This window comes from Pangasianodon hypophthalmus, chromosome 17 (assembly GCF_027358585.1).
Source record: "Pangasianodon hypophthalmus isolate fPanHyp1 chromosome 17, fPanHyp1.pri, whole genome shotgun sequence".
Lineage (NCBI taxonomy): Eukaryota > Metazoa > Chordata > Actinopteri > Siluriformes > Pangasiidae > Pangasianodon > Pangasianodon hypophthalmus.
In genome coordinates this window covers 24602715-24626636 of record NC_069726.1, presented here as the reverse complement: position 1 = coordinate 24626636, position 23922 = coordinate 24602715, and the positions used below count along the sequence as shown (strand labels likewise).

The window sequence follows — 23922 nt, the reverse complement described above, 5'->3', positions numbered from 1 at the left end:
ATATATATATATATATATATAAAATATAAGAGAGAGAGAGAGAGAAGATATATATATATATATAAACACAGCAAAAGTAAGATATAAAAATAAAAAATTCAATAAATTGGACAAATTGGACAAATTTTCTACCTATTTGTTATCTTTTATTTGTCCTTTTTTCTTATCTAATATCAATAAAATGTATTAAAACTAAAGTACTATCAGACAAGTTCATCTCATGCTCTGCAGTTTCATCTTTTATGTGTGCTGTTTTTAATATAATTTATTATTTTTACTGTTTTTTTTTTTCTTGTTTTTTTTCCCTGCAGCTACACGGAAGAAGGCGTCAGCGGAAAGCAGGGCGGAAAACAGGTCACTTCCCAAATCACTTCAGTGTCAGAATAAAGTGCACTTGAAAAAGCCCGCGAAAGTGGCCTCTCTATGCGTGATGTAGTGCGCCTGTGTAGTGAGGAAGATGGTGTTTAGGATACAGCCGGCGTGCGTCGTGTCCTGTGTGGGCGGGGCTATATTATGGGCTGTTAGAGGTGAAATGGCGCTCGGCGCGGTATTTTAAACAATCCGATTCGTTTCTGAAGCGAGCTGCGGAAAATGTCGCTGCGCCGAGTCGCAATCATCCGCGCATGAATGAAGCAAAAACAGCGTCCATCTTCCCAGAAATCGGCTGTGACAGAGATTTCGGCAAAGTGTAAGGATTTGCGGTGTTGCTCCTCTGCGTGTTGTTCAGTGCGAAGCAATATGATATTAGCATTAGCATGCTAACGCTAACGCTAATGCTAACGCTAAAGCGGGTGAGCTAACAGCTGACGGCTAGTCAGAGTCTCTAGCTAAAGTGGCGGTTATTTATTTTATAAATTTTAATGACACACACAAAACATCTAAAGGATAACAACTCTAAGTTGTTGTTACATCACACCGAGTCAGTTTTATTTTATTTTATTTTATTTTATTATTTTATTGCTTGTCTAGCTTATATGTAGCGCAGTTTGCTAGCTAGCTAAGATTCCTGATTAGCCGCTGATGCTAACTTGGGGAACTTTGACAGTCTGGCTAATGACAGCAGTGTTGTTTAGCACAAATCGCTTTACCTGCTTATTAAGTTTTATATTTATTTAGTAACCTTTAAAATAAAGTGTATATTTTTTATCAAAATCAGTGTTTATTATTATTTTTTTAAAAAAAGCGAAGCGTTATTAGGTTTGTGTTTATTTTTGTTTACGTTAAAGCAGGAATAAAGTGATAATACTGTTTATTTTATTATAATGTTATAGTTTTAATCCTAAACAGAGGTCGATAATGATCAGTTATTATGATCTATTTGTTCTGGAATGATATTTATGTTTAGAATATTTATTTTTAATGGTTTTTAGTCATTATTAGAGTCAGTGAAGCAGCATTTCTGGTTGTAAGGAATATCAGTGTGTTTTGATGATCATTTTAAAAGTTCCTCTTCTTTAAATGAAGATTATTTCACCAAGAGCCAGGAGGATAGGTATAAAAAACAGGATAAAAAGTACTGCTGTGCTGAGAGGAGGGAGAGGAGGGTGAGGAGCCCGGGCTCCTGAGTGCAGGTCTGCAGGGATTTCCTCGCTTCTCTCTGCGGTCATTATGGAGTTTGTGGTGGTTTGTAGTTGATCTGTGCGGTGTTTTGGGATGAAACCCTGAGCCTCAGTGCTCTGTGCTGCTGTTTCTGAGCTTCATGCCTGCACATGATGTGATGACGAGGTGAAAATGGCGGATCTTTCGAAATCCAACCCCGGGCCTGAAATAGAAACTGGAAACGCAGCGGCCGACTCCGTGCTCGGGATTGTTTACGGCTCTTTCTGACTCGTTTAGCTACATTTCCCTGCGTGTTTATTCCTCTCTAACACTCCAGAGCCTCAGGGTGAAGTGTGTAAAGTGTGTAAAGTGTGTGAAGTGTGTTAGATTGTGTGGAGAAAGGAGTGAAGTTGAGTCGGATTGTGCGCTCTGAGGCCTGAAAGTGCGACGCTGCGTTTTTTACTGTATTTACTCACTTTATCTCCTGATTCCACAACTTAATACAGCAATAAACACTAATCTCTCTCTCTCTCTCTCTCTCTCTCTCTCTCTCTGTGTGTGTCTCTCTCTCTCTCTCTCTCTCTCTCTCTCTGTGTTTAGTGTTTGTATTTATCCTGCACTTTTAGCTCTTATACTCTTATCATTATTCCTTTATTACATTTCTAACCGCCTTCTATTTCTACTGTAACCTTATTAATAACATTAATAATAATAAACACTAATCTCTCTCTCTCTCTCTCTGTGTGTGTGTGTTTAGTGTTTGTATTTATCCTGCACTTTTAGCTCTTATACTCTTATCATTATTCCTTTATTACATTTCTAACCGCCTTCTATTTCTACTGTAACCTTATTAATAACATTAATAATAATAATAAACACTAATATCTCTCTCTCTCTCTCTCTCTCTTTCTCTCTCTCTCTCTCTCTCTCTCTGTGTGTTTAGTGTTTGTATTTATCCTGCACTTTTAGCTCTTATACTCTATTATTATTCCTTTATTACATTTCTAACCGCCTTCTATTTCTACTGTAACCTTATTAATAACATTAATAATAATAATAATAATAAACACTAATATCTCTCTCTCTCTCTCTCTCTCTCTCTCTCTCTCTCTGTGTGTGTGTTTAGTGTTTGTATTTATCCTGCACTTTTAGCTCTTATATTCTATTATTATTTCTTTATTACATTTCTAACCTCTTTCTATTTCTACTGTAACCTTATTAATAACATTACTGCTACTACTAATAATAATGATGCACTTCTTAAGCTCTAAGCACTTGGCTGTCCACACCTAGCATCCTGTCTTTACTATTTTTCATCTTAGGTTGATTTTAAAAGCAGCTTTTTATATATATTTATATATAATTTAACATATTTATACCTGTCGAATGTGTGATTTAAGTGTGTGCTGGAGTTTAAACTGAACATTAATAGAGAGAATCATGTTCTTACACAGATAAAGAGCTGAGATAAGAGAGAATTATTATTATTATTATTATTATTATTTATATATCTATTAATGCACTTTATCCTGGTATTTCAGAAGTTCATGACGCATGTTTTCGGATGTTATGAACAGTCAGTCTATGCGTTGTGTATTTTTAGTGTTTAATCTTGAGTATCTCGGTGTTTTTATACGGATATCGACTTTTCCTGCGTGCAAAAGCGTCGCATAAAATGATTAAAACTGATTTTAGGGATAAATTGATGTGAGTGTGGGTGTTGGAGCTGAGAGTAATATATCTACACTATTAAATCGAACACTTTCCAGTCCGATCTGCTGATATTTATGCCGTGAGTGTTTGTTATTTACACTCAGGTCAGTCGATAAACACTTTACGCATAATATCATCTCGCATCATGTGCAGGATTCGCTCATCTGATCGCGCCTGCGTGACCGTTTGTGCGACGGCGTTAATAAGATTCTGTCCTGTGATGTAACGTTTTCTCTAACGTTGCTGTCTGATACCTGAACGCACGCTACATGACCATATTTGGTATCGATGTTGTAATATAATAAAATCTTGCCACATTTTAAGCTGTAATCATGTGTATCAGGTGTCAATAAATCTTTATAAATCTACTGTAACTTAGTGTAAATAGTAACTGACTGATTATTAAAAGTTATTGCTTAAATTTATCCTAAAATACTTTAATTTTTTTATAAATGTGCCGGAGAGAGATCTCTCTGAGACGCGTGCGTCCTCACGTGCGGTGTCCGCGCGTGTGTGTGTGTGTTTCAGTGACGGAGTGTGTGTGAAAGCATGGACGTGGTGTCTCCTGAACTGAACAGCATCCTCCCTGATGAGATCATGGACACCGAGGCCATGGCCATGGAGGAGGACCCCCCTGCCGAGACGCCGGCTCCGTCCTCCCACTCGGCCGCCGAGCCGGCTCAGGTTCCCATGGAAACGGAGGTGCCCGAGATCGTCAGCTTGTGTCCCGCTACCGCGCCGACGCAGAAGACGGAAGCTCTGACCACCCTGACTGCGACGGACTCCACGCTGTGCGGCATCAGCGCTGGGACTCAGCTCGTCGTCACCTCTTCTTCCTCCGCTGGCCCCAAGATGGCCACCGGTACCGTCGCCGTGACCACCGCGCAGCCCGGCAGTCCCGTAGTGGGTCAGAGCGTCGCCAAGATCCCGGCCCCGTTCGCGCCCACCAGCCCGGCCAACCACCAGCTCATCATCAATAAAGTGGCGGCGGACGGCAAGTCTCCCGCCGCCGCAGTGCTCAAGCAGGAAGGGCAGAAGCTCCTGGTCACGGGTCTGAGTAAAACGGGGCAGCCGATCGTCCTGGCGCTGCCCAACACCTGGAGCAAACCGGCCACGTCTCAGGGCACAGGAACCGACGTGAAGACGCAGCCCACGCAGTTCAAAGTGGTTTCAGCAGGAACAAAGCCTGTGATTGGAGTACAGGCTGTGAGCTCAGCCAATCAGCTGCTGGGATCCTCCTCTCCTCTACAGGCCCAGCAACTCAAAACTGTACAGGTGTGTGTGTGAGATTAGTAGTGTGTCATTAGGTGTGTGTGTGTGTGTGTATGTGTGTGTGTGAGATTAGTAGTGTGTCATTAGTTGTGTGTGTAAGATTAGTAGTGTGTCATTAGTTGTGTGTGTGTGAGATTAGCTGTGTGTGTGTGTGAGATTAGTAGTGTGTCATTAGTTGTGTGTGTGTGTAAGATTAGTAGTGTGTGAGTTTAGCAGAGTGTGTGTGTGTGTGTGTGAGATTAGTTGTGTGTGTGTGTGTGTGTGTGTGTGTGAGATTAGTTGTGTGTGTGTGTGTGTGTGAGATTAGTTGTGTGTGTGTGTGTGTGAGATTAGTAGAGTGTGTGTGTGTGAGATTAGCTGTGTGTGTGTGTGAGATTAGTTGTGTGTGTGTGTGTGTGAGATTAGTAGAGTGTGTGAGATTAGCTGTGTGTGTGAGATTAGCTGTGTGTGTGAGATTAGCTGTGTGTGTGAGATTAGCTGTGTGTGTGAGATTAGCTGTGTGTGTGAGATTAGCTGTGTGTGTGTGTGAGATTAGTAGTGTGTGAGTTTAGCAGAGTGTGTGTGTGTGTGTGTGAGATTAGCAGAGTGTGTGTGTGAGATTAGCAGAGTGTGTGTGTGAGATTAGCAGAGTGTGTGTGTGAGATTAGCAGAGTGTGTGTGTGAGATTAGCAGAGTGTGTGTGTGAGATTAGCAGTGTGTGTGTGCGCGTGGGTGTGAGATTAGCTGTGTGTGTGTGTGTGTGTGTGTGAGATTAGTTGTGTATGTGTGTGTGTGAGATTAGTAGTGTGTGTGATTAGTTGTGTGTGTGTGTGTGTGATTAGTTGTGTGTGTGTGTGTGTGTGTGTGATTAGTTGTGTGTGTGTGTGTGTGTGTGTGTGTGTGTGTGTGTGTGATTAGTTGTGTGTGTGTGATTAGGTGTGTGTGATTAGGTGTGTGTGTGTGATTAGGTGTGTGTGTGTGATTAGGTGTGTGTGTGTGATTAGGTGTGTGTGTGTGATTAGGTGTGGGTGTGTGTGTGTGTGATTAGGTGTGTGTGTGTGAGATTAGTTGTGTGTGAGATTAGCAGAGTGTGTGTGAGATTAGCTGTGTGTGTGTGTGTGTGAGATTAGCTGTGTGTGTGTGTGTGTGAGATTAGCTGTGTGTGTGTGTGTGTGAGATTAGCTGTGTGTGTGTGTGTGTGTGAGATTAGCTGTGTGTGTGTGTGTGTGAGATTAGCAGTGTGTGTGTGTGTGTGTGTGTGAGATTAGTAGTGTGTGTGTGTGTGTGAGATTAGCAGTGTGTGTGTGTGTGTGTGTGAGATTAGCTGTGTGTGTGTGAGATTAGCTGTGTGTGTGTGAGATTAGCAGTGTGTGTGTGTGTGTGTGTGTGAGATTAGCAGTGTGTGTGTGTGTGAGATTAGCAGTGTGTGTGTGTGTGAGATTAGCAGTGTGTGTGTGTGAGAGATTAGCAGTGTGCGTGGGTGTGAGATTAGTTGTGTGTGTGTGTGTGTGTGTGTGTGTGATTAGTTGTGAGTGTGATTAGTTGTGTGTGTGTGTGTGTGTGAGATTAGTTGTGTGTGTGTGTGTGAGAGATTAGCAGTGTGTGTGTGTGTGTGTGTGAGATTAGCAGTGTGCGTGGGTGTGAGATTAGTTGTGAGTGTGAGAGAGATTAGTTGTGTGTGTGTGTGATTAGTTGTGAGTGTGATTAGTTGTGAGTGTGATTAGTTGTGAGTGTGATTAGTTGTGTGTGTGTGTGATTAGCTGTGTGTGTGTGATTAGCTGTGTGTGTGTGATTAGCTGTGTGTGTGTGATTAGCTGTGTGTGTGTGATTAGCTGTGTGTAAGCTGAGTTACTGTCACCACCCTGAAGTTGATTATTTTCCTGTAACAGCACGTCCCTGGTGTTTTATTCCTCTTACACCACAGCGATTTACCAGCGATACTAAATTATTATTTATTATAGAATGACGCATCATACTCTATATCCGGTTATAGCTGTGGAATGTCTGTGAAATAAGTAAATTCCTGTTATCACTTGCGTTACAGCAGCTATAAATCCCTCTGTGTCCATAGTGTTTTATGTTAAATGTCTTAAATGTGTTTTGATGTTTTATTATCTCCCGTTTTTTTGACAGATTACGAAAAAGACCCCGGTCTCCACAGCAGGGCCCATGATCACCAAGCTGATCATCACGAAGGCCCTGAACAACAAGGGCCTGACGAGCCAAGCCACCGTCACTCCTGTGGTCACAGGTGAGTTACCTGACTTACCTGAAGTGTGGGCGTGACCCTTACACGCTGCAGTGACGATTCAGGAAGTAATAATTAATTCATCAGTAAAACAGTAAATCGGGTCGTCTGGTTCTCCACAAAGGGATTAGAATATCGGATAAATGAGAAGACTTTCAGAGAAGCTCCACGACAGCTCAGGTGCAGTTACCTGTGTCCTGCTGTCATCACAGAACAGCACCTGAGGAAGTAGGAGGAGTTTCAGAGAGTGCCAGTTCTGAGATTCTCGAAAGAGACAGTGAGATTTTTTTAATAATGATAGCGACCTAGACAAAGCTGAGCCCCAAACAAACAAACAAACAAACAAACAAACAAACAAATAAATAAATGGCAAGTCAAGTGCAAATCTCCACCAGCATTCATAGGTTCTACAGCACCATTTATGTTGTAGGGAGCATATCTAGTTTATATTTGTGATCTGGCTAAACTTTGGATTTTAAAGGTTTTAAAAATGTATTATTCAAACTAAATAACAGCAACAAGAAAACTTTGACTTGGAGAAAAGTGAGATTACAGAAGATAGATAAAACTTTTTCCAGATTGTCTTGCTTTAGCAGCTTGCCAACAAAAAGAAAAAAAGCAGCAATCCAAAACACATGGTATGTTTGATTCACTTCATGGAGTCGATTCGGAGTTGATTCGGAGTCGATTCGGAGTCGATTCACTTTCTAATAGAATTCACTAGAATTTATCACCACCTCGCTCGGACGCTCTCAGACCTGAGTGTGATTGCTGAGTTCTCACCTGTGAGATGTTCCTGTCCCTTTTTTTCCACAGGACGGGTTCTGACCCAGACTACACCAGTGACCCCTCCACGGACCATCACCATCGGAGAGACCATCAGCACGACGCCACAGTCGCTCTCCTCCTCCAGCAGCAGCAACAGCAAAGTGGCCATTTCTCCTCTTAAATCTCCCAGCAAGGTGCGTCTCTTCACGGACATAAAGCAGAACTCCACCCTGAAACACATAAATATATTTATAGTGAAATGTTTGATGTGTTTAGTCACTCTGGTGCTTGTTAGTTGGTGTTTTTCTTCGTCATGTGAGAAGTTCGTGAGTCATGTGAGTCACGGGGAGGGGACAGAGCAGAATTACGGAAGAGACTCGACTTGGCTAGTTAGCGATGAGAGTGTATAAATGAGGTGGTGAGAGAGTTGGACAGGCTAAAAGACTAAAGCGCCGCTGCATCACTCTTTAAATAGAGATGACGCGAGGGCTAAATCCCACTGCACCGCTATCAACAGGTAGTCGAGTGGCATCGTAACCTGACACATCCACGAAAGAAAAAACTCTAGACCTCCGTTGAAGTTGTTCAGGGTGGATTTTTCCGTTAATGTCTGCGAGATAGTTTTATTAATCTTTCCTGAGATTAAATTCTTTGCCTCCTCAAACTCTGGTGCTGTATCTGCTCTGTTGTGTTCCACCTCGTGGTGCAGGTAACCGTGGCCGCTCAGCCTCCTAACTCTCCCCAGAAACCCGTGGCCGTGCCTCTGAACGTGGCTCTGGGTCAGCAGATCCTCACCGTGCAGCAGGCGGCTTCTACTTCACCAGCTAAAGCAGGAAGCAGTCAGTCCACTGCCCAGGTATCACACACACACACACACACACTCGGACCTCGCATAACCCTCAGTCCTCAGCAGTAATGTACTGTTTAACGTTTCACTGTTTAATAAAGTGTACAATTAAAATAAGGATATTTTGTGTAGTTTCTTGGTGTTTCTTGTTTATAAGATTCGTACAAACGCCATTTTCAGTATCACGGGTATTCAGTAATGAGCATCCTGTCCTATCCTATCATCTTATCTTAGTATGGATCAGCTCGGGTTTCTGTGAATTTGATTAACTTTGCACGAAGAGAAATGAATCTGAGGATTTTTCCATCGTATTTCTCACTGAAGTTAATCTTTACGTTCTGTCTGAGCTGCTCCTGATGTGCGAGTTGCCTGGTGCAAAGTAAATTAATCAGTCTGTGTTTATTAAGAGAATGTTTAAATTACAAATAATAGGTGGAATTTAATCAAATAAGTTCATTAGAAAATATTGTGGAGTCAAAATAGGAAAAACTGGAGATATTTCCGGAAGGAAAAAAAAAAAAAAGGTTCAGGTCGCAACCCCAATACTGCTCAACCAATCAGCATCTTCCTCCTCATCTGACCCATAATCCCTTTCTCTGGGAATTCCAGATCTTCTCCTTCTCATGAGCTCTTAAAATATTTCTCTAAAGATTAAACGCCATGTCTGGTGTCTGTCTTTCCCTCGCTCCTCCCACAGACAGTGAAGCCGGTGCAAACTGTGGCAGTGGGCGGAGTCAACACACCGCAGTTTAAGACCATCATCCCCTTGGCCACACCCCCAAACGTTCAGCAGATCCAGGTACCCGGCAGCCGCTTCCATTACGTACGCTTGGTCACGGCCACCACCGGGAACACGGCCCAGACGGCCAACGCCAGCACGACCACCAACCCCACCACCATCCAGCCTGGTACACGCACATGCACGCGCACACACGCGCACACACACACACACACACACACTGCTAGAGAAAGTGGTACATCGATGATTCGTGTTTAAAATAAAGATTGACGTTGGTTTGTTATTTTATCATCAAGCCAAGCCCATGATGATGAACACGGCTGCAGTGAGGATGTCCGTTCCCATCGTTCCAGCTCAGACGGTCAAGCAGGTAACATCACAACGCTCACCATTCTGTTTATATCACAAGCTTGTTTATCCGCGTCTCTCTAACTACATGCCGTGTTCTCGGAGTCGGGTGTTGATTGGCCGATCGATAATCCATCCCATAAACTTGCTGCACTGGAATCCAACACATTTAAACCCTTCACTGTTAATTGTTACGGATTTTTAAGCGACAATGGCTAAAACTAAATCTGTCTTCACACCATGCCTGTAAAGTAAGAGTTGATTTACTCTGGGTCTCTGGTGTCGTTACGAGCAGAATCTCTTCATTTGCTTTTAATTTAGATAGATAGATAGATAGATATACTTTATAGATACTTTTTAATTTGTAGAAGAAACAAACTCAGAAAAGCGTTAAAGCGTTCAGCTTATCGTCCGGAGATCGCGAGCTCGAGTCAGCGCAGTCGTCACCGTGGCCAGGAGCCCACGAGAGCAAAATTGTGCTCTGAGCTCTCTGAGTGGGAGGGGCATGTCAATCATAGAGACATTAGCCAATTGTAGGCGTCTGTGAGTTCAGGTATGCAGAAGGGGGCGGATAGCGCTTTCCTCCGAGTTACGCTGCCCTGTGATACGGCAGGAGCAGCAGGTAGAAAAGATGCGTCTCGGGTGGGAAAAAAAGCAGGTGTTAGCCCTAACCTTTCCTGTTTTGTAGTGTTCTGGCGAGTACTCATTGTGTGTGTGTGTGTGTGTGTGTGTGTGTGTGTGTGTGTGTGTGTGTGCTGTCATTTCCTTCTCAGGTGGTGCCGAAGCCGATGACATCAGCAGCTCAGGTGGTGAGCAGCAGTCAGACGCAGCAGCGGCTCATCATGCCGGCCGCGCCGCTCCCTCAGATCCAGCCCAACCTAACCAACCTGCCCCCGGGCACCGTGCTCGCTCCGGCTCCGGGCTCGGGGAACATGGGCTACGCCGTGCTGCCGGCCCAGTACGTCACACAGGTGTGTGTCAGTGTCTGTAAGGTGCACTCGGAGCATGCAGGTGAGGAGACTGACACCTGGCTCATGTAGTCTTATCGACTCTGGCTTGTGTTGTAGCTCCAGCAGTCGACGTTTGTGACTTTGGCGAGCAGCTCGGGTTTCTCCGCCCCCAGCTCCATCCAGACCCAGGCCAGACTTCCTCTGAACGGGTAACACACACACACACACACACACACACACACACACACACACACACACACACACACACACCCCATCATCATCATCATTGTTTATTATAATGGCATCCATTTAATTACAGAACAAACAAAAGTCAACAAGAATGTGTTAGAGATACAGATTTGTAACGTTTATTACATTACAGTATAAGCTTAAAGAATAAAGACTTCATTATTCATTTTATTTTTTGTTTTTATATATTTTATGTAATAAGCACATTGTTTGCACTATATAAAGTTACAGTTTTTAATATTGAAGCTACTCCTATGAGAAGGAGAGAGGTGGACAAAAGGAAGGAATGGAAAAAAAGTTTTTAAAAAAAGTAAAAATAAAATGTTATTAATCGTGATGGTGCTTAGACAAACAGCAGTCACTTTACAGAAGAACTGAAGGTTTGATTAAAGTGTCATAACTGTGATGACTGGGATGAATTTATCCCTGTTTTTGTTTTCGGATTATCTTGGGGTTTCTTTACCTCTCAAATTTACGTTTTTTTTTTGCATTTGGTGAGTGTAAATTACTGTTGTGGATCAGTTGTAGAAATTGTGCAGAGGTTTGACTCTTAGAAACCTAGATCCCATAACTATTCAAGAACCCCTGAGGAACCCTTTTTCTGAAAACGTTACAAATACTATACTATATTTACTAATCAAACTCTAGGAGCCGTTTTGGTGTCTAAAAAATGTCTGTCTATTTTTACAAAATAGAATTCCACATTCTCTCTTTCTCTCTCTCTCTCTCTCTCTCTCTCTCTTTCTTTCTTTTTTTGTGCACTAGTTAATGTTACTGACTTATTTTGAGATGGCTAAAGAATTTACGGGACTCGGAAGCATGTGGATTATATATTTTGAGAAGATGAAGACTCTCCTCCCCCAAAATAATTGTAATTATTATAGTCAAAATGTTTGGAAAGTTGTCTTTAATTTTGATTAGTAATAATATTATATATAGGGACCATGAATGAAGCAGTGATTAGAATACATGGAACATAACTATTGTTTGTTGTTGTTCTCTCGATATGGATATTGTGTTAATTTGGAAATGTGTGTATATATGTTAATTATTTATTTTTTTAATTTAATTTTCATTTTAATTATGTTTTTTAAATGACTTGTTTGTTTTTTTTTTTCTATTAGTATCATTGCTTTTTATGCATATTTTATTTATTTATTTCGACGGAAAGGGATAATGTGGGGGAAAAAGTTTGCAATTATATTGAGCTTTTTTCGTATTTTATTTATTTATTTTTTTTTTGATGCTTTGGAAAAGATTAAAAAATAGAGTAAAAAAACAAGATGTCTAAAGAAGGGAATAGAAACATTTCAGGGTGTTTAGGCAGATTGTGACCAAGAGCGAGAACCAGCATTCTGAAACACAAAGACATGATTAAAGAGTGGAGGGAAAATAATAATTAAAAATACGCCACATTCACGAAAACGCAAACCAAACAGAAACAGGTCTTCAGAGGCAGGTGGAGTGAAGTTTCCTAAAGTTAGTGTTAAACCTGTGGTTGGAGTTATCAGTTTACAGTTAGAGTGTGTTTTACACGACTGATCATTATGTCCTGTTGGAGTGAAGCTGCATGGTGTAAAACTCTAATATATCGTACTGTTTTTTTTTAATCATTTTGCACCTCAGTATTTTTTGCCTGCAGCTTCAGTGTGCATCGTAATCAATTTAGTTTGGTTTTCCTGAACCCTGGTCATTACTGAGTTAATGTCAGGTCTGTATAGGATCTCGACCTGTTTAAGGAAGCACACAATACACACTGCATAACGTATTTGCTTATTTTGTTACGTAATGGGAAAAATAATAAATTCTAATAAGGATTTTGTTTTTTCGTTTTGCAGTTTATCTCCATCAGAGACGACGTCCAGACCACGAAAGCCTTGCAACTGCACCAAGTCACAGTGCCTCAAACTGTACGTGTGCTCAAAAAAAAAAAAAATTCTTCTCAGCACTTGTCTGTCATTGTTTGTGAAAATATCAGTTAATAAAATGAATCCGCTTTAATCTTTCAGATATTGTGACTGCTTTGCAAACGGAGAATTTTGTAACAACTGCAACTGTGTTAATTGCTTCAACAACCTCGACCATGAGAGCGATCGCCTTAAAGCCATTAAGGTATCGAGGATTATTTCTGTTATTTATGATCGTGATTGTTTTACTGATTTTAGTTTTGTGTGTGTGTGTGTGTGTGTGTGTGTGTGTGTGAGAGTGTGTGAGAGAGTGTAGAGGGTAAACACTAGGGAACGGTGCAGGACACCAGGCCTCCAGGACTGGACCTGAGAATCACCAGAAATAAATAAAGGTCTCATTAAGAGCACTAAGCTGATTGATCTGCTGGTTTCAGGCTTGTTTGGACAGAAACCCGGTGGCCTTCAAGCCTAAGATCGGTAAAGGGAAAGAAGGAGAATCGGAGAGGAGACACAGTAAAGGCTGCAACTGTAAGAAGTCGGGGTGTTTAAAAAATTACTGCGAGTGTTATGAGGTGAGTTTGCTGTCTAACACGTACACTGTATTATTCTTTTTATTATATTTTTAAATAAAGCATTAAACATGAATGTAAACTCTAAACCTCAGTCACCATTTTAACAATGTCATGAATAGGATCTTGTTAATTAAATGGTAAATGGACGTCACAATAAACCTTTCAGCGAAATCGTCAGTAGCTTTATAACCATTAAACATTTTGATTGGAAGCAGCTGATTAGTTTTTTTTTTTTTTAATTTCTCCTGTTCAGTATTCAGTAAAACATTTTTGTAATAAATATCATAAAACTGATTTTTTAAAAAACACAACACTACAGTTGTGCCTAGAAAACGTTTAAAATAATAATAAAATAATAAACTCATTCATAAAACAATTTTTGTTTTTACTGCTTGCGCTCTGAGCTACCACATGAAACGTTAAATATAGAAAATAGCAAATAGAATATAAGATAAAATAGAATAAGATAAATACAGTCTTAAAAATAAGAATAAAATACTTCAGAGAGTTTTAAAATAATGAAATAGCAAAAAAAAAAAAAAAAAGCAGTGGGGGATTTCTAGATAATTGTAGAAGTGAATTGTATTGTGATATTTCTGTCCCATCGGCATGTGTGCGTGCGTGTGCGTGCGTGTGCGCGTGTGTGTGCGTGCGTGTGTGTGTGTGTTCCCAGGCGAAGATCATGTGCTCGTCGATCTGTAAGTGTGTGGGCTGTAAGAACTTCGAGGAGAGTCCTGAGAGGAAGACTCTGATGCACTTGGCCGATGCGGCGGAGGTGCGAGTGCAGCAGCAGACTGCAGCTAAAACCAAACTGTCCTCTCAGATCTCAGACCTGCTGACCAGAACCACACCGGCCATCAGCAGCGGGGGGAAGTACGACTCACTGCACTCACTGCTTCTACTGCGTGTGTGTGAGTGTGTGTGTGAGTGTGTGTGTGAGTGTGTGTGTGAGTGTGTGTAAATGAAGTGAGAGAGAATTATTGGCAGCCTGAAATAAGATGTATATAAAAAAAACAATCCAAAATGCCTTTGGTTAATTAGCGTAATCTCATTTAATTATCTCTTTATCTCTCTCTCTCTCTCTGTCTCTCTATCTCTCACTGTCTATCTCACTCTCTCTCGCTCTCTCTCTCTCTAACTCTCGCTCTCTGTCTATCTCTCTCTGTCTCTCTCTAACACTTGCTGTCTATTGCTCTATCTCTGTCTCTCTCTCTATCTCTCACTGTCTATCGCTCTCTCTCTCTGTCTCTCTCTCTCTATCTCTCGCTGTCTATCTCACTCTCTCTCTAACTCTCTCTCTCCGTCTATCTCTCTCTCTATCTCTGTCTATGTCTCTCTCTCTAACACTTGCTGTCTATTGTTCTATCTCTGTCTCTCTCTCTATCTCTCACTGTCTATCGCTCTCTCTCTCTGTCTCTCTCTCTCTATCTCTCGCTGTCTATCTCACACTCTCTCGCTCTCTCTCTATCTCTCGCTGTCTATCTCACTCTCTCTCTAACTCTCTCTCTCCGTCTATCTCTCTCTCTGTCTCTCTCTCTAACACTTGCTGTCTATTGTTCTATCTCTGTCTCTCTCTCTCTGGCTCTCTCTCCCTTTGTCTCTCTGGCTATCTCTCTCTGTTTCTCTCTCTTTCTGGCTATCTCTGTCTATGTCTCTCTCTCTAACTCTCTCTCTCCGTCTCTCGCCCAGGTTGCCATACACGTTCGTGACGAAGGAGGTTGCCGAGGCGACGTGTGACTGTCTCCTGGAGCAGGCGAGGAAGGCGGAGCGTTATAACCAGCCTCAGACGGTGGCAGAGAGACTGATCCTGGAGGAGTTTGGTCACTGTCTGCGCAGAATCATCAGCTCTGCTGCTAAAGCCAAGACGGACTGCTCCATCAACTGCTAGAGCTGCGCTGCGCTTCTGCGAACTGATCCTGGATCAGACGTCCTGGAACACACTCTGGCCTGTCAGCGGGATTTCCGGGTCGGAGCTCGTGCTTTTGTACAGAGCGAGACTTCTGTTAGCTGATCGTACACAAGCGTGTGTGTGTGTGTGTGTGTGTGTGTGTGTGTGTGTGTGTGTGTGGAGCTAAAGTGGACACAAAGAGACGAACTTTATAAGATGAGAACTGCAATGGCTGCCAGCTTCATCTGCATCACTCTGGCGTGTGTGTGTGTGTGTTTGTACAGGTCACTTGTGTAGAGGGGAATTGATTTTAGAGTCATTTTTATGCTTGTTAGCCTTCTCATTTTAAACTCACAATCATATGTGCTTTTTTTCATTTGTTTTTTTTCGTTTTCTCTCTTTCCCAACAAGGCTTTCATTCTGTGCCGTTGTTTTGCCGTCTCGTCTTGCTGTTTATTTACCGCTAATAACCTCAGCTCAATAATCATGACTTGTATACAGTACGTAGCCTTTACTGTAGCCTCTTCATAATGCATCAGTATTTATTTACTAATTCCAGAAATCCGAGAGGACGTGGAGTCAGAGTCTCGTGCTCATGTCTGGTTTGTACAATTGATTTCCTGCTGAAGTGAAGGAAGGTTAAAGCATTATTACTAAACCCTGTTCATCTCTTTAATCTGTCCGTCTCGTTTCTTCTCTTCTTTAAAGCGTTTTCCGCTCTCGTCTCTCTCCACTCTGCCTGGAGTGTGGAGACTGAGCAGGACGCTGGTGTGAGGGTCAGATTTTTTTTTCACTGCTCATGATTTTAATCGTCTAAAACTCGCAGGAAAAGGAGCCTTTCCACTGTTTCAGGTTTAATGCGAGTCGAGTGTGTAATAATATCATCATCAGTCGGAAACTGCAGCAGTGATGAGTGAAAACTCAGCTGATCAGTGATTCTGCAGTAATGCTCTATAAACAGGAAATAAAACACAACAGTACATTTTCAGTATAAATGTTTAAACATCTGATTTGTTAAACGTCCACACGGCCGACGTTTCCTCCACTGATCTGCTGCTCAGAGTTTGAACGTGTCTGACTGCTGAGCAGCGAAGGAGAGATCAAAAACAAACAAAAACAAACAAACTGGTGTGGTTAATCACTTTCTAATTATCATTCATTTGTAAAATATTAGTATTAACACTGTTGTAGGACTGTTTAATCCTTTAGGTCAAAGCTTTCAGGGTTTTTTTTAAAAAAAAAAAAAAACTCTTTCCAAAACCCAAAGTGCCATTTTTGACCATTTTTAGCCGAAATGTTTCAACAGCATCCTTAATAAATACAGCGCTGCGCTAAAGTCTTACTTTTTTTTCCCAGTACAAATAATGTTAAAGATTCCCGAGTCAACCTGAGAAAACCATTTTATATTTCCAAACCTTTCTTTTCCAACAAAAAATGTTAAATGTTACAGAAAAATGTTTGTTTGAGAGTAAAGAAAGCAGCACATTAAGTAGCTGAGCACTTTACAGACTGCTGCAGACTTTTACTGTGAAAACTCTGTACTGTAACTGATTAACTGCACACACACACACACACACACACACACACACGTGTCTGATGTTAGCGACGCTGAACACAGACTGGTAAAGAAAGTTAAAGGAAGGGCTGTACACTCAGTGTCCACTTTATTAGGAACACCTGCTAATTTATGCAGTTATCTATTCAGCCAATCATGTGGCAGCAGTGCGGTGTATAAAATCATACAGAGACAGGGCAAGAGTCTCCTCAACCTCCAAGATCTCTCACCAACAAGCTGTTTCAGCCTGCAGACCCTCCTCTCACAGGATGTTCTGTGTTTTTTACACCATTCTGTGTAAACTCTAGAGACTGGTTGTGTGTGTGTGTGTGTGTGTGTGTGTGTGTGTGTGTGTGTGTGTGTGTGTGTGTGTGTGTGAGAAAATCCCAGGAGAAACACTAAACATATACAGCTGGTACAGTACACAGCGAAACGAAACAACGTTCCTCCGGGACCAGGGGCTCCATAACCAGCACAGAGCTACATGAGACCACACATTACTACATAAAGAGCACATGCAAATGCATGCAAACAGCACGAGACAGTACAGTAGCTACTAAACCAGGACAATAAGCGCAGTGAGACAGCGCAGCGCTGATCAGCACACAGTTCTAGTGTGGATAAAGTGTCCGATATAACAGTAGTGCAAAAGAATAACAATATAATAAATTGCTGTGAATGTAAACATAAAATACTACGACACGGTATTATTATTACACAGCTTATACCATATATGGACATAGCAGTTATTGGGGAAGCAGCCAGGTAGAGAGTAAAGCAATGATAAGAAATATATATAGAATATTTTATAAGTACAGTAGCAGCAAAAAGAATGCAGGAGGTAAATACAGAAGTGTGAAAAAAATGCAAAGGGATTGGGATGGTGTTCAGTTGAGTGTGTGTGTGTGTGTGTGTGTGTGTGTTTTCAGTCCAGTCCCTGAGTGTTGAGGAGTCTGATGGCTTGGGGGAAGAAACTGTTGCACAGTCTGGCCGTGAGGTCCGAATGCTTCGGTACCGTTTGGAGGGTTAAGAGTGTGTGTGAGGGGTGTGTGGGGTCGTCCACAATGCTGGTGGCTTTGCAGATGCAGCGTGTGGTGTAAGTGTCTGAGATGGAGGGAAGAGAAACTTCGATGATCTTCTTAGCTGCTGTATACAGTTGTTCCTAATAAAGTGGACAGTGAGTGTCTATAAGGTGGAGTGAAATGAATAGTGGGTTCCCCAAGAGTCAGCCAGTAATTCGTCTGAAAGAGGCCACTGCCATTAGGGAACACTGTTGCCATGAAGGCATGTACTTGGTCTGCAGCAGTGTTTAGGTAGGTGGTACGTGTCGAAAGAACATCCACATGAATGCAACAATTGTTCAGGAACGGTCTGAGGAACATGAAAAAGAGCTGAAGGTGTTGACTTGGCCTCCAAGATCTCAATCTGATCGATCATCTGTGGGATGCTGGACAGACAAGTCCGATCCGACCTGCCTCGATGGCTCAGAGCTGTTTTGGCAGGACAAGGAGGACCTGCACAATATTAGGCAGGTGGTTTTAATGCTATGGCTGATTGGTGTGTGTGTGTGTGTGTGTGTGTGTGTGTGATGTATATGTATGTATATGCTACCCCAATAACTGCTGGGTGGACCAATAAATAAACTGTTTTTGGAAGAAAAACACACATTTTATATATATACATATATATACACAAACGAGAGTTCTCTTGCCTAACTTCTTTACGAAAAATAGAAACCCAAGAGAGAAATGGCAGTCGCACCCCTCATACCAGCGAACATATACACAGTGTGATTATTTACAGTATCTCAGTATCTAAGCAGCTCAAAGCACAAGGGGCAAATCAAACTCAGGGAATCTGCCTTGGGCACGAAATTACAGGGTGAACAACACCAAGGACTCGCACTAGGGACAGCTAGTCCATGTGTAAGCAAGTATCTGTCTCTTTCTTCATCACTGCTCGCTTAACTGGGCTTGTTCTAACCCTAACCCTAACCCTAACCCTAGCCCTAGCCCTAACCTGCCCATGTCATGCTCTGTTGATGTTATGTGAGACGGGACAAACTAGGGAAACTTTTAATCAGTGCTTAAATGTCCTCCTGAAAAAATACAGCTGAAGAGATACTTCTCAGGCGAACACTGTAACACATCAGTGTTAGTCAGGGGAACAAAAAAAAACACAATTTCTACCAAAATGTAGACCATCTACCTCTGGAGAGGATTCAGAAGCTGCAGCGTTAACGTTACCCTCTGCACAGACGGGCTCTGACTCGGGGGTCAGAGGTGCGAGCGTGGTGCTTCTTCAGCAAGTCTATATGGCAGATACGAGTTTTATGTTTGCCATCAGGAGGACTGATTACACAATAAGTGCAGCTTATTAAAGTTTCTGTCTAACTTCATAAGGTCCAACAAATCTAGTCTGGAGTGAAGATCCTGATCCTGGCACTGGCAAAAAAAACAACTAAAACTTAAATCTCTAGCACAAAATGACCTGGGAACTGCCTTACAGTCATCCTGCATGTCATCCTGAGAGGAACTTAAAGCTCTATGAGCGGTATTCCATGATAACCTCAAACGTTGGGGTACATGAAGGGTACAAACAGGCATCAAAATGGACTCATCTTGACAGGCTGGAGCAGGACCTTTAATGGTCCTTGTATGTTGTGGGTTCAGAAGAACTAAAACCAGGAGACTCCTGCACAGCATCACAGACAGCAAACGACAAAAGAGGAACACACTCATCCCGGTCCTTCTCAGTTACCATGCAATATGAGCGCAGCATGTTCTGATGGAAATGCTGAAGGGCAGCTTGTGACTTATCACATGCACAAGAGACCTGATGGTTAATCTGCAACTCCCAAACCGCCTGAGAAAACAGCTGTGACATGAAGTTAGAACCATAGAACCATGATCAGTCTTTACATTTCGGCTCGCCAAACTTGGTGCAGAATTTTACCAGTGCTTTAATGACCATCTTAGACTTGAGAGTGTGAATAGGAATAGCTTCTGGAAACCGAGCGGCAGAACACGAGTGTTAGAGAATAACAGCTGCCAGAATGTGACTTCAGCAGGGAACCGACACAATCAACAATAATACGCTCAAACATCTTGATTCGGTTTAGCTACTAGCTGATGTGTGAAAAGTTCGACAATTGTGTGCTAGATTGTCCTTCATGCCAGGCCAAACAAAATACTTTAATGCATGCAAGTATTTTTTACGAACACTGTCTATGGGGTGTGTTTTGGGCAGTGGTAGCTCAGTGGATAAGACACTAGACTTCTGCTTGGAAGGTCATGAGTTCAAATCCCAGCGCTGCCACTGAGCAAGGTCCTTAATCCTCAACTGCTCAAAAAAATGAGATAAATGTAAGTTGCTCTGGATAAGAGCATCTGCCAAATGCCATAAATATAAAAAGTGTAAAATTTTTCACCTGCATGTCCAGAGCAGAGACGGTCAAGAACAAAGTTTAAAAGCTGGTTTCTGAGGGAACAAGGGACCACCACCTGGAATGCTTCCAGCCAACCATCAGTTGAAGGAGACCCAAGATTTCCTCATCAAAACATCATTCTCAATAAAAAGCAATCAGATGATTCACCAGCTCAGACTTCTCCACTACAGAATCAAAGCAGCGTGCTGCAGAAGGATCCGCTTTCTGAGCAGCCTCTGGCCTCTGACTCCAAACTAAAACTGGTGTCATATCTGGGTGACTCATCAGGACCAAACTTCATCAACGTCCATCAAATGTTCCTCATGACATGGGAAAGACTCAAATCCACCACATCACCCAAGTTTCTCCAGAGCAGCAGCATCAGGGCTGTTACTCACAGGATCAGACACAACTTCAGCTAAAGAAAAGAGTTTATTTCCAGCTATATCATTTCCCAGAATGAAGGAAACACCACTGACTGGCTGAGCTGAAAGAACAGACACGTTTACAAGACCTGCGAAAGCCTCAGTTTCCGGATCCACACCGTGCACGGGCACACGGCCAGTTCAACGCCTTGAGTTAAAGAAGCTTCAGAAAAGCAGACTTTCTAAAATAAAGGGAAAGAATAAAGGCTTTAGTGTGTGGAGAACAGTGGCCTGAAGTAGCCTGAACAAACTCCACCTGTAAACTCTGTTCCAGAGTGAGAGCTCAGCATGGTTCCTGTGCTTCTCCTGAACATTTACACTGCAGCAACAGTGTCCACAAACCTTTACACCAGTTTAACATTGAGGCTATTCTCTCAAACACATCAACTTCATGCTCCTTAAATACAGGAACTAGAGCAACATGACAGCTAAGATCAGAAACAGGCTGGTTTACCGGTGAGGTCTGGACTGGAGACATCAGAGATGCTGCAGAAGAGCAGAACGTCTGTGGAAGAGGAGCCAGGTCGAGCTTCTTCCCCTCAGCCTCCAACTCCCTCTCTCAGACTGGAACTCTTACCTCTTAACTTCCAACTCCAGCTCCTTCTGCATCTACATCAGCCTCCAGCTAACCGTCCAGCTGTGTAACAGCATCTGCAGCACTGCACAGGCTGAGTGGCATCATCCAGAAGCTCCTCTCACCTGCTCAGGTAAGATCTGCTGAACCACTAACACAGCACTCTGCAATCTTCTCCACAAAGAGCCGGTCGGTGTAGCTGCAGACTTTTACTCCAACCAAACAGGAGCCACAGCTGATTCCACTGGTTTAATCAGTTCACTTTAATCTCCAATCAGCTATCAGCTGTTTCTCCTGTCTGTGTGAAGAGCCGAGACTCCTGCTGTAGCGCCTCCTACACAGCTGCTTTAAATATATATTAATATAACACAAATATTCAACAAGTCAGTTATTAAATATCCTGTTCAGACACTTTACTGTGTGTTTTTATGTTTATGTAGCTATAAGTATTGACTCTATTGTTTTATTGTATTTCTGTACAAACCAAACATTTTCTTCACATTTTATTATTTTACACCATATTATTTCTCTGTAATTATTTAATTATGAATTAATCTAATTATTAAATCTTTAATAATCTAATTATTAAAAAATAATTCTTAATAAAAAAATATATATAGTAGAATTCCTTATTTTTTTTACATTTAATTTAATTACTATTTAATTAACCAAATAAATTAGCTAAAATAATTTATTATAAAAAATAATAAATTCTTCAGGTAACTTATTACCCATGCTGTATAAAATACCTTTTTAAGCCTTTTGTTTACATGTAGAAATATTACTACTCATAATATTCACTGTCATGATGTTTATAAATATAATAAACACATTTTTTCATCTATTACTTCAGATAATGTTATTACTTCCTGTACACCTGTACAATTTATTATTTATTGAATTTACTAATGACTTATTTTTTTTATTAAACAACAATTAATAAAACGTGATTTATAAACCCTCCTGTCCGCTAGGTGGCAGTAGGCGTGGTTTAAGGAACAGCACGCGATTTATAAACCCTCCTGTCCGCTAGGTGGCGGTGCGCAGCGCCGGGGTACAAACTCACAGAGGAAGAACTTAGACTTGAAAACAAAGCATGATTCCGATATCTTTAAATTAATTTATTCACTTTAGCTGATTTATAAATTCATTAAATTAGAAATATAAATTAAAGGAAATTTAACGATGGCGTCAAATCCTCCGGGACAAGGTACCGATAAACACTGAGATCAGTTCGGAAAAGAAGTTTTATCCGTGTTGTTTAGCTAAAGAGCTAACTCTTACAGCTTCCGGTATTCACATCAGTTTAATAAGTGTTTGTGTTTATTTTAATTTTCAAAGCCAAATCTGATTCACTTAAGCAACAAAACAATGTTAATAATAATCATTTAGCCCTTTAATATGATTTACTAAACTGTAAGAGGGTTATAATGCTGACTTTAGACGCTCTTTAGGAGGAATAAAGCTTTAATCTCTTCAAAATAAGCCTTTATTATTTATTGTTTATTTATTTTTCCAGTTTTCAGTATTTCAGTATTATGTATTCTTATTTTGAGTCTTATTATTATTATTATTGTTATTGTTGTTATTCTATAAACCTAAATAAATGTAATAAAGTACTCAGCATTAGTTTCCTGCAGTGTGAAATTGTGCTTTTTTCTGTTTTCTCTGCAGGATTTCAGAATAAAAACCGAGTGGCGATTTTAGCTGAGCTGGATAAAGAGAAGAGACGCCTGATCCAGAGTCAGTCCATGAACAATCCAGGGGCCAGGTGAGAATTTCCAAGTGCAAAAGTTTACACACCCCCATAACAACAACAAGATGAAGAAGACATAGAAAAGTTTACATCCTTCTTTCTTTCGTTCACTCGACTGAGACCCCGAGCTGCTTCAGAACCTTTTTCAGAATTTTCCTGTTGGTTTTGTCTCAGAGACAGTAAAACCAGGCCACTGTAAATCTCCCACACACTCTCACCTCATCATGAACATCTGATTTACACACCGTCTGCAGTGCTGGAGGTTTATTTATGGTGTAAGATCTTCACCAGATCACATCTTCTCTGTTTCTCTCTCTCTTGAAACAAGCGTAAACTCCTCTGTCCTGAAGATGTCGGAAAACTTACAGTTACAGCTTCACCTCTGACTGTTACAAAGCGCTGACACTGGAGACTCCTTCCATCAGTGTTACATAAACACATTTCTCCTCACCTTCTGACCAATCAGAATCCAGAATCCAACATCTGTGTGTTGTAATTATATTTAATCTGCACTGTGATCATAAGTGGATTTTTCTGTGTGTGTGTGTGTGTCAGTATTCCGCTTTCCAGACCTCCAGTGAAGGAATTTCGGGATCACGCGGAGCAGCAGCACATCGCCGCGCAGCAGAAAGCAGCTTTACAGGTAACGACTCAGAGCTCCAGTGTTTTACTGAGTGACGCTAAAATAAAATGCTCTGTTCACGTAGAAGAATCTAATAAACGAATAGTAGCTGAAGAACTTTGTGATTTTACCGTTTCAGCACGCACACGCTCACTCTTCGGGCTTCTTCATCACACAAGACTCCTCGTTTGGAAACCTGATCCTTCCCGTGTTGCCTCGACTCGATGCAGAGTGACGACGAAAAAAAAACACTTGTTAAAAAGACATTTTGGCTTCTACGGAAAAAAACTCCATCATGTAAACGTCACATCAGCTTTAATGTCGGGTTTTAAACGCAGAACATCTCCACTAGCTCCACACTGACTGACTGACTGTGGGGTTTACTGATTGTACTGTTTCTGTATTTCATAAAAAATAAAGAAATGTGGACACGAGCTGCTGTTGTACGTCTGTATCATCACCGTATAGCAGTGCAGAGTGTCTCAGACGGGTGGCTCGAGTCTGCGGATGGACGGAGGAAGCCCTGGTGTGAAAAATGTGAGAA

General features: G+C 41.6%; 2 protein-coding genes across 8 annotated transcripts; both read left to right on the top strand.

Annotated features, from left to right (window-relative positions):
• Nucleotides 1-495: 495 nt before the first annotated feature.
• Nucleotides 496-15695, top strand: lin54 (lin-54 DREAM MuvB core complex component). 7 transcript variants are annotated; one of them, XM_034312863.2, is made up of 14 exons: nt 496-688; nt 3781-4527; nt 6637-6754; nt 7568-7713; nt 8229-8375; nt 9064-9274; nt 9402-9475; nt 10227-10424; nt 10521-10612; nt 12491-12562; nt 12662-12764; nt 12994-13131; nt 13805-14004; nt 14821-15695. In XM_034312863.2, exons 2-14 carry the CDS (start codon nt 3802-3804, stop codon nt 15017-15019), a joined length of 2424 nt encoding a protein of 807 aa, XP_034168754.1. In that variant the 5' UTR covers nt 496-688; nt 3781-3801; the 3' UTR covers nt 15020-15695. The 7 variants fall into 7 exon arrangements, with proteins under 7 accessions (XP_034168754.1, XP_034168755.1, XP_053097073.1 ...); XM_034312864.2 differs by having other exon boundaries at nt 496-791; XM_053241098.1 differs by lacking the exon at nt 496-688 and adding an exon at nt 817-919.
• A 6335-nt stretch (nt 15696-22030) lies between these two features.
• inip (ints3 and nabp interacting protein) lies at nt 22031-23812 on the top strand. Its single transcript, XM_026942695.3, has 4 exons — nt 22031-22210; nt 22675-22771; nt 23312-23399; nt 23518-23812. The coding sequence occupies exons 1-4, from the start codon at nt 22186-22188 to the stop codon at nt 23611-23613; spliced, it is 306 nt and encodes a 101-aa protein (XP_026798496.1). The 5' UTR covers nt 22031-22185; the 3' UTR covers nt 23614-23812.
• Nucleotides 23813-23922: the final 110 nt, after the last annotated feature.